Raw genomic sequence first — 9,815 nt, forward strand, 5'->3', positions numbered from 1 at the left:
ATTATCTAACATTGTCTCCCTTAAATCAAGCTTGTAGAATTTATCATTCCAAGCATCTTCTTTAACTTGTAAAATAACTCGGTCTTCAATGGCTTTGTTAATATATCTGCAACTTGTTCTTCACCAATTCTCTAATTTTGTGAAATCGTATATCAATATACTTTGATCTCTCATGGAATACTGGATTTTTGCAAAGTGCAATAGTTGAGTTGTTATCACAAAATATCGTTGTTGAAGTACTTTATTTCTCATTCAATTCCTCAAGAATTCTTCTTAGCCAAATTGCTTGCATTGCACAACTTGCTGCTGCTATATATTATGCTTTTACTGTAGAGAGTGCTACTACTGGTTGTTTCTTCGATGACCATGAAATTGCACCAAAACCAAGATGAAATGCAAATCCTAAAGTACATTTTCTTGTTTCTATATCTTCAGCCAAATCACTATCAGTGTAACCACAAGATTCACTTCATTAGTATTTTCATAATAAATACCATCATTTAAAGTACCTTTGATATATCGAAGAATCCGTTGCAGCTTGCAAATGGTTGGTACAAGGCTCCTCCATAAATCTACTAAGCAAACTAACTCCAAATACAATATCTGGTCTGGTTGCAATTAAGTACCTCAAACTTCCAATCAAGCTTTTGTAAGATGTGGGATTTACTAATCTTCCTTTATCTTCTCTTGGCAACTTGAACTTCTCTTTGATCGGAGTAGGAACTGATTTTGAGTGCTCCATCTAAAATTTCTTCAAAATATCGTTTGCATATTTCTTCTAAGAAATAAAAATTTCATCATCATTTTGAAGAACTTAAATGCCAAGAAAATAAGACATCAAGCCCATATCTGCCATTTCAAAGTGCTTTATCATAGCCTCCCTGAATTCTACAATTATCTTCAAATTGTTGCCAGTAAAGATTAAATCGTCAACATAAAGACACACAATCAAGATATCTCAAAGTTCAATAAACTTGATGTAAAGAGTATTCTCAAACGGACATCTTTTGAAACTATTCTCATTAAAATAAGAATCAATTTTCTTATACCATACTCTTGGTGTTTGCTTTAACCCATACAAGGCTTTTTTCAACCTGTAAACTTTATTTTCTTCTCCAGGAACTTCATATCCTGCAGGTTGCTCAACATACATTTCTTCTTCTAAAGTGCCATTTAGAAATGCCGACTTAACATCCATTTGATATATCTTCAACTTATTTTGAGCCGAGAGTGAAATAATCATACGAATAGTGTCTAATCTAGCAACAGGAGAAAATACTTCAAAGGATTCGATACCTGGCTTTTGTTTGTATCCCTTAGCAACTAATCTTGCTATGAAATGAACAACTTCATCATTGGATTTGTACTTTGTTTTGTAAACCCACTTTACTCCAATCGGCTTCTTATCGGCTGGTAAATCTGTCAGCTCCCATGTGTCATTCTTCTTAATGGCATGAATCTCATGATCCATTATTTTCTTCCAATTGTTGTCTCTATAGACTTCTTCAAAGTTCAATAGCTCAAAATCTAAAAATAGAGCAAAATTTATGATTTCTTCATCGGACAAATCGTTGTCATTGCCAACTTCATAATCTACTAATCTAGCAGGTAGTCTTCTCTCTCTATGCGATCTTCTAGATGAATTTGGTTGTTCGGTTGTGCCCGTTTGTCTTTCTTCTTCATCATCACAAGTATTTGAAATTACAATCGGCTATTTTTCTGTTTGTGTCCCAATCCCACACGTCTTTCTCATCAAATGTCATGTCTCTGTTGATGATCACTTTCTTTGTTTCTAGATTGTACAACTTGTATGCTTTTGAATCTGTGCTACAGCCGATAAAAATACACTTCTCGCCTTTGTCATCTAACTTCTTCCTTAACTAGTCTGGTACATGGGCATAAGCAATACACCCAAAGACTCTAAAATGATGAATGGAAGGCTGATTTTCATTCCAAGCTTCCTCTGGAGTTTTATCTGGAACACTCTTCGCTGGACACTCTACCGTTGTGACTACTTCTGCCCAAATTTCTTTAAGCATTTGTTATGAATTGAGCATGCATCTTACCATATCCATGATGATTCTATTCTTTCTTTCAGCAACTTCATTTTGTTAGGGATTATATTTGGTTGTTAGTTGGTGTTAAATTATGTTACTTAAAGTAATCTGAACACGCAAGATATTTTGTCCCTCTGTCTGTTTTGAGAATTTTGATTTTACAACCATCTTATTTTTTGACAAATGCCTTAAATGTCTTGAAGATATCACATGCTTCTAATTTTTGCTTCAAAAATTATACCCATGTATATCTACTAAAATCATCAATAAAAGTGATAAAGTACCTGCTACCACTATTGCTTGGAACTTCAACAGAACAAATGTCTGAATGCACAATTTCAAGTAATCTTCTGGATCTCCATGACTTTTTTGTACGGAATGGATCTCTGTACTTCTTTTCCAATTGTCAAATCTCACAAACACAATTAGAAATATGAACTCGTGGTAGACCAGAAACAAGTTTTTTTCTTGATAGGTAGTTTAGGTCAGGAAAATGAAAATGCCCAAACCGCATATGCCACAACTAGCTATCATCAAGTATTATAGAACTCATGCAAGAGAGATTAATATGTTGAATCTTTAATGAAAATTTTCTGTTTGAAGTCATCTTTACTTTATCTATGAACCTTTCGTTGTTTTCAAACACAGTACAATATCCACGATATGGTATCATCTTATATCCCTTCTCAGATAACTGCCCCCATACTTAGTAAATTGAAATCAAGTTTAGGAGCATAGAAAATATCAGAAATATAATTTAGAGAACCATCCTTTAATCTAATTGGTATTTGCCCTTTTCCTTCAATAGGGATCTTTGTACTATTACCAAACTTCAATAATAGTTTAACTGAATCATTTAGTGAAGAAATTAATTCTTTTCTACCAGACATATGATTACTGTAGGTATTATCCAAGTACCATATATTTTCATCTTCATCACATGAATTACTTGTAAAAAAATAAAATTTGAGTACGCAGATTATCATTAGTATTTGCAACGTATGCTTGATTGTTATTCACCATTTTGAATCTGCAATCTGCTGCTTTGTGTCCATACTTTCCACAATGAAATCAGTTGAAATTAGTTCGTTCTTGATAAAAATTGTCTTGATCTCTTCCTCGGTTGACAAGCTTGAAATTTGTTCCACCTCTTCCTTGATTAGGCGGTGTAAAATTATTATAACTTCCTTGGTTGTAATTTCTGTGACCTCTTCCTCTAAAACTTCTTCTGCTTCTACTTTGAAAATTAAAACCACGACCTCGTCCTTCTTGTGTACGGCTTGATTCTGCAACATTTTTAAATTCACCCGGCTTTTCAAGGCTTCTTCGGTTGATTTTTCTGATGTAATGATCCAATTTTTAGTACGTCATGATCGTACTAAAAGTAAGGTGATACTGACCTATTTTTCTTTATTATCTATTTAATATTGAGCCTTTATATCGATGTCACATTTTAGTTTTAAGAAAACTCCATAATTTTTTTGTTTATTCTTTAAAGTCACATATCAAAGCTCTCTAAGTAATAATAATCATATAAATACTAATAATAATAAATATTATACAAGTAAAATCAAATGAAACTAAGATACAATACCTACCCCTCTGTATAAAATAAAATCTTAAGCAACAAGAGCAAGGAGACTTTATAAAGGCAATTAGGTTCAGAAAACAGAATTCACTATCCGTCCGCAGCTTCACACTGATTCTTCAAGCCGGTGACACTGAAAGGGGTGAAAATTTTAGAGTGAGAACTAAATCACTCGTTCTCAGTAGAGGTCGAGAATGCCATAAAATTAAAGAATAATTACACACAGCTTTCTTATCTTTCAAGAATAATCTCCTTTATTAAACCTTTAAAATTCTGAGTTCTTACTTTAAATGATTTAGCAGCTTTTTTTCGAAATATATTTCTTTAAAAAAATTTCCAGTTACATTAATCAATCATCAATCACCTCAGTTCACAGTCATATTTATAAACTAACAAGCACAAGCAAGGTACACAATATAAACATACAAGCAATTCACGCAAGTTAAACAGCAAAAAATTTCACAGATAACATAACATAGCAATAGAAGGCACACCCAAGCAATTCATACAAATGCACATGATGAATCTCTATTCCTATTCAGGCCATGAGCTCATGTGTCGGTTCGTTGTCCGATACCCGACAGTGGTCCTGAGATAGGCGTTATGTATCGTCGTCCCTACCGCAGCCAACGTCCTTTCTATGAGCGATGACTACAGCATAAGCGCTGCTTAGCGGCGGTTTTTCTCCAATTAGCGGCGGTTTTAAACCGCCGCAAAATCAAAGCCCGGCGGTTTAGTGGACCACCCTGGTTACGGGCGTCGGGAATAGGTTTTGCAGCAGTTTCCAGCAACCGCTAGTATAACCGCCGATGAACCAATATTTTGTGGCAACTAATTTAGCGGCGGTTTTAAACCGCCGCGATATACAAGTATAGAATTTAGTCTATTTTTTACCGGCGGTTATGAACCGCTGCAATGTTTTAACGTTTTTTATTTATGACTATTTGCGGCGGTTATAAAACCGCCGCTATTTTGAATACAAATTTAAAAAAAATTGCTTTTAAAAAACGCTAAATTTTTTGTTTAATTTTAAAGATAATTTTGATGGCCTTTTTTGGATTTTTAATGCTATAAATCTTCATATTTTTCATCTATTGAATATAAACTTGTGGCAAAAACAACAAAATTAACTGAAAAATAAAATAATATCTTTATAAAAATATCAACATAGTAAATCTCTTGCTAAAAATTGCATAATCAAATTTAAAAAAATGTTTGCTTCAAATAAAAATAAGTCCAATCCTAGGATTCTATTTTTCACTCTGTTCTTCTATGGAATTCAACCATGCGATATTATTGAGTCAATAATCTGCATAAGTGGCATGTGCCTCTTGATGTCTTAGGAGCTTCAATAAGGCTTCAGTTTGTAAAGCATATATCTGTTACATACATACCCATTTTTTTATTCAACATAAGGCTTATTAAGGGACTAGTGATTGTATGGAACTTATATATAGTAAAGAAATTTTACGATACCAGTGAGTGATAATTGGGTGAATTGGATTAGAAAAGTTAACCAGACCATGGAAACTAACCTTTGGAGCTAAATTGGCTCCTAATGATATTACGGACTGTGTTTCCTTTATTATAGTTTTCCAATCTTTGACTTTTCTAGCTTCAGTGCATTTGTTAAGGTGGCCTTTAAGAGCCTGAGCTTGAAAAGCAACAACCGAATCATCATCTGAAGCTGCTTGATTACAAGTTAGTGCCTTTTCTGCTTCTCCAAGCCTGCACCAATTCACAATTTTATTATAAGGGGGAAAAGATTAATAGAAACAAAATCACCGCCATTTTCATTTTTATGATCCAAGTACCTGAAATATATTGTTGCCAAATGGTTGTGAGCTCTGCCATAAGAAGGGTCTAACTTGATAGCTTCCTCACACTCCATGATCGCTTCAAGAAGCCGTCCCAATGCGATCAAAGCTGCACTCTTATTACAATGATATGTAGCCTTGTTGGAGTCAATAGCAATTGCTCTGTCATACAAGGTCAAAGCCTCTTCAAACCTTCCCTGCTTGTATGCTTCATTTCCCATTCCCTTCAACAACTCAGGGTCTACTCCATTATTATTCCTTAGACTCCGAAACTGAGCTGCAAACTCATCATTGTTCCTTCTCATTATATTCTCCATTAGTCCTCCTCTGCTTGCATTGTTATAATAAGAACTTGACATGGGGTTTAACTCTTTACTCTTGGGAGTACTTTCCATGCTCTTGGATACACTGGTTCTTGGGCTATTGTTAACTATCAAGTTTCCAGTGAGTTTTAAGGGACTAAAATCTTTGACTGGGGACCTACTCAAGTTTTCTTTTTGGTGGTGACTATTAGTGTTGATCCTAGCAAGTTACAGAGAATTACCAATGGCTTCTCTGTGTTGCTTCTCCGAGTTACCAGATGATGATAATGTTGAGCTTCTTGCAGCATCTGAAGGTCTTCAATTCTGGCTGTTTCGGTAGGCAGAGGTGCTCTTTCTAGCTTGTTTATTATCATCATTCAATGTGTGAAAGGTCTCAGTGAATTTGTTTCTTGGACTTGGAGTCTTTGATTCATGAATTTGAGGCTTGTTGGATTCGTTTTCCACCTTATGATCTCTCTGTTGTCCTTTGTTGTTGCTTGCTTTCAAGGGTAGTGAATGAACTGATGATTTTCTCAACCTATTGTTGCTTTTGAGTTGGAGAATTCTCCCAACCAAACCACAACCAAAGTCAACATCCACCTTGTTGTTGTTGCTCTTACCCTTCAATAGCCTCCAAGGTTCCGTAGGTCTCTTGGATTGCAACCTTGAGTACAACAATTAAAAAATTGAAAATCAGAGAAGGGGAAAACATACCAAAACTTCATATAGATGCCAGCATTGGACCAAGGTTCAAGATAAAAAGGATCAAATCAATATATGGAAGAGTAAAACCAGTATGTAAGAATTCTTAATGTAAAACAACAATACAACCGGGTTTATATACTATCAACTCCTTTAACTAGTAAAAGAAAGAAGTATCTAATCATCCAAATCAGAGAGTCATGAATTAAGACAACACTAAAACCCTCAATTGGTAAGCTCAGAAAAAATGAAAGAAAAAGAAGGCAAATTACTATTTTAATCCAACTTAAAATTGCTAGTTTAATAATCCCTTTACTTAAAAGCCAAATTTACAGTGTACCAAACTCTTCCACTTGCTATACTACAAGCTCTATCTTTCATCGCAAAGAACAATTATTAAATATCTTTTATCATCCATCAACAGCACTTGCTCATATCTTCCATAATAAACCCATAAGATTTTAATAGGACTAAATGAAACAGTGAATAATTCTACATATAAAAAGAAGAAGTTACTGAATAATGAAAGTAAAAAAAAATGTTTATGGCAAGAAGACAAAAGAATCATTGTTTTCATTTGAATTTCACTTAGTACACAAAAGAAATTGACTCTTCAAGGCAAAAGCACCTGAGAACCAAAGCCAATACAAGAATCGCTTCCCCTTAAGCCATCAGCGAGCTCTGTATATAATTGCTCTTTAGGAGTTGGTGCAGGTGCTCCATAATAGGAAAACTCCACAACATCCACATCACACCAAATACTACTTAGCATATTGTCGAACACTTGGCATGCAAAAACATAAACAACACAAAAATAGCAGTAACAAGTATTCTTTGCAATACCAATTCAAAATTTAGCACCAATGACATGAAAAATCAGCAGCATTTTGTAGTGACTCAGTAAAGTATCAGTTAATCAATCCAAATAATTTGAAATTCAAACTCAAGAAGCTTTTAACAGCATGTTTAACTATGTATAAACTAACATTAATTATAATAAGAAAATCCTAATTCTAACCTAAACTCAACTAACAATAGCAAATAATCTTAACCAAAGTAAATTAACACTAGAATCAACATATAACTAATCCTAAATTAACTAAAACATGGAAGAAAAGGTAATTTGAGAACCTGAGTCGAAGAACAGAGCAAGAGCATAGGAGAGAGGGATGCAATAGCAGTGACTAGCCGCTGCTGCGTCTGAACTCGCTGGAACTGGAGTGACTCTGTTCTGATTCTGCGACTGAAAATGAGGGAGGCAGGGGCGAGCTAGAGAGCCATAGTGCAGAGTTGTAAGGAGGAGAAGAAGATGGTCGCAGCGGCGCTGGATGGGAGCCGGTGGCGAGACAAAGAAGGCAGTAGACAAGACATATGAAGAAATGCAGCTGTACAAGACAAGACTGCCAAACAAGTACTGCAGAACCACCGAATATTATGTACATATTGAATCTATAGCAGCTTATATCTTCCACAACTAGTTAATCAGGGGCTTTCATCAAGAATTACATTCATTTTTTAACTTTTCAGCCATGTACTCTCATCAAGAAACACTACAATACTTATCAACAATACAACAAACATAATAGGAATAAAATCAAGTAGCAACAAGGTCCGAGCACCATGTGAAAAATCAAACAAACCTGAAAATGAAGGATGGTAGGTTTAACCATTCTTGTATTATAGAAAAAGTCAGTATTTTCCACCCTTCACAGAACTTTTGCAATCCTGAGAGACAAAGAAACAAAATTTACTTCTGCATCTTTTCCTGCACCCTATAATCCCAAAGGAAAAGGGTTTGATAACACAAAAAATATTAAAAAAAAAAAAAGAAACCTCATTTACAGCATCCCCAGAAGCAGGAATATTCTCATAATTCTTATATTGTTCAAGCCTTGTAACTCTGTAACTATCTCTTGATATGTTCAATCTATCCCACTGAATACCCTGAATGACTTTTTCCTTCCTTGCTTGTGCAGCTGATGTATCAGTTACCTTAGTGAGCTGCAACAATCATCAAACACCTTATGAGCATGAAAACAAATACCCCCTTTTTCTCTTAAATAAACAAATTTTTAAAAAAAGGTTTTTATATGAACTCGATGAATAACTGAAAGGTTCAAAGAAATAGAAACAGAAAAAGAAAAGGGGTTACCATCTCATACTCATCAAGAGCATCATCGTCGGCAACACCACCATCAGCATGGCTGTTTCATCCATTTCATCAAAGAAATCTTCTTCTTCTTCCATGGAATCAAAGTAGAAATCTTCTTCTTCGACAACGATGAAAGGTGGATGTATGGGCAGCCACATGGTCCACTCCACGACGACACAGAATCGCACGGTGGAGCGGAGACTACGGATTTTGCACACTGTGGAGGAGAAAGCAGGGATTTCACGCATTGTGCATATGGAGGAGAGGCAAAAGGTTGACGCCGGGGAGAGAAGGATGGATGGCAGCCGCACAACTCCACAACCACGCAGAGGTGCAGAGTGGAGCAGAGATTAGGGAATCTTTACTCTCATATATTTTCTTAAACTTTTCCTTATCTTTCTTAAGCATTCTTTTAATCCATTCTCAAGTACTTTAAAAATTTAACCTTACCATCCTAAAAGAATATCCATTTTTCAAACTTATGACTATTAATAACCAGCACCAATCCAGTATTTAAAAATCCTTTCAATTTTCTTTACAATTTAAAAGTCACTTAAATAGTATGAATAAACAACATGTTCCAAGCATAGGTTCCGTAAGTGATACGTGCTTCAAATGTTCGAGATATGAAGAGTTCAAGTATTATTTAGAAGATATTAATTTATATTTTTAGAATATTTTAATTTAATTTGATGTATTTTGATTTTATTTATTTAATTACTAGATTGGGCCTTATGCTTGTGGACTTAGGGTTTTCTATATTTTAACATAATAAGAGGTTATAAATACATCATACACTAGCGTAGTCGTAGTACAGAATGATTTAAAAGTTTAAAACCTCTTTTTTGGTTTCGTGATGAAACCATGGTGTGGACAATTGAGGTTGAGGAGTCCCTCTCTTGTTGCATCGGGAAATTGAGTAGAAGATTGAAGAGTCCCTTTGATTCAATTCTCAAACTATGGCGTTGACAAGTTAGGTTGAGGATTCCATTTCTTGTTGCATCAAGAAATTGGGTAGAAAGTAGAGTGATTCTCTTTGTACTCAATTTTAATCTATCTTTTTTATTTCTATTTCAATTTCAATGTATTTTTTTTATTCAGTTTGAATCTCTATCTTCTTATTTATTTCTTATTTCTTTATCATTTGGTATCAGAGCCCAGGTATTAGATTAATTCTTATTAATCTATATCTGTTCT

At 34.6% G+C, this 9,815-nt stretch overlaps 2 protein-coding genes across 9 annotated transcripts; both read right to left on the reverse strand.

Moving 5' to 3' along the window:
- Nucleotides 1-316: 316 nt before the first annotated feature.
- On the reverse strand, nucleotides 317-742 carry LOC140177724 (secreted RxLR effector protein 161-like). The gene is made up of 2 exons (XM_072210872.1): nucleotides 510-742; nucleotides 317-467 (listed from the first exon to the last, which is right to left on the reverse strand). The coding sequence occupies exons 1-2, from the start codon at nucleotides 740-742 to the stop codon at nucleotides 317-319; spliced, it is 384 nt and encodes a 127-aa protein (XP_072066973.1).
- A 2,831-nt stretch (nucleotides 743-3,573) lies between these two features.
- Nucleotides 3,574-9,155, reverse strand: LOC112733306 (inactive TPR repeat-containing thioredoxin TTL3). Of its 8 annotated transcripts, none has more exons than XM_025782228.3 (7): nucleotides 8,619-9,155; nucleotides 8,300-8,467; nucleotides 8,107-8,191; nucleotides 7,095-7,880; nucleotides 5,460-6,428; nucleotides 5,181-5,373; nucleotides 3,574-3,778 (listed from the first exon to the last, which is right to left on the reverse strand). In XM_025782228.3, the coding sequence occupies exons 5-7, from the start codon at nucleotides 5,855-5,857 to the stop codon at nucleotides 3,752-3,754; spliced, it is 618 nt and encodes a 205-aa protein (XP_025638013.1). In that variant the 5' UTR covers nucleotides 5,858-6,428; nucleotides 7,095-7,880; nucleotides 8,107-8,191; nucleotides 8,300-8,467; nucleotides 8,619-9,155; the 3' UTR covers nucleotides 3,574-3,751. The 8 variants fall into 8 exon arrangements, with proteins under 8 accessions (XP_025638013.1, XP_072068582.1, XP_072068581.1 ...); XM_025782224.3 differs by lacking the exon at nucleotides 3,574-3,778 and adding an exon at nucleotides 4,772-5,024; XM_025782227.3 differs by lacking the exon at nucleotides 3,574-3,778 and adding an exon at nucleotides 4,772-5,024 and having other exon boundaries at nucleotides 7,598-7,880; nucleotides 8,619-9,145.
- Between the last annotated feature and the right edge of the window lie 660 nt (nucleotides 9,156-9,815).

Source organism: Arachis hypogaea, chromosome 13 (genome assembly GCF_003086295.3).
Source record: "Arachis hypogaea cultivar Tifrunner chromosome 13, arahy.Tifrunner.gnm2.J5K5, whole genome shotgun sequence".
NCBI lineage: Eukaryota > Viridiplantae > Streptophyta > Magnoliopsida > Fabales > Fabaceae > Arachis > Arachis hypogaea.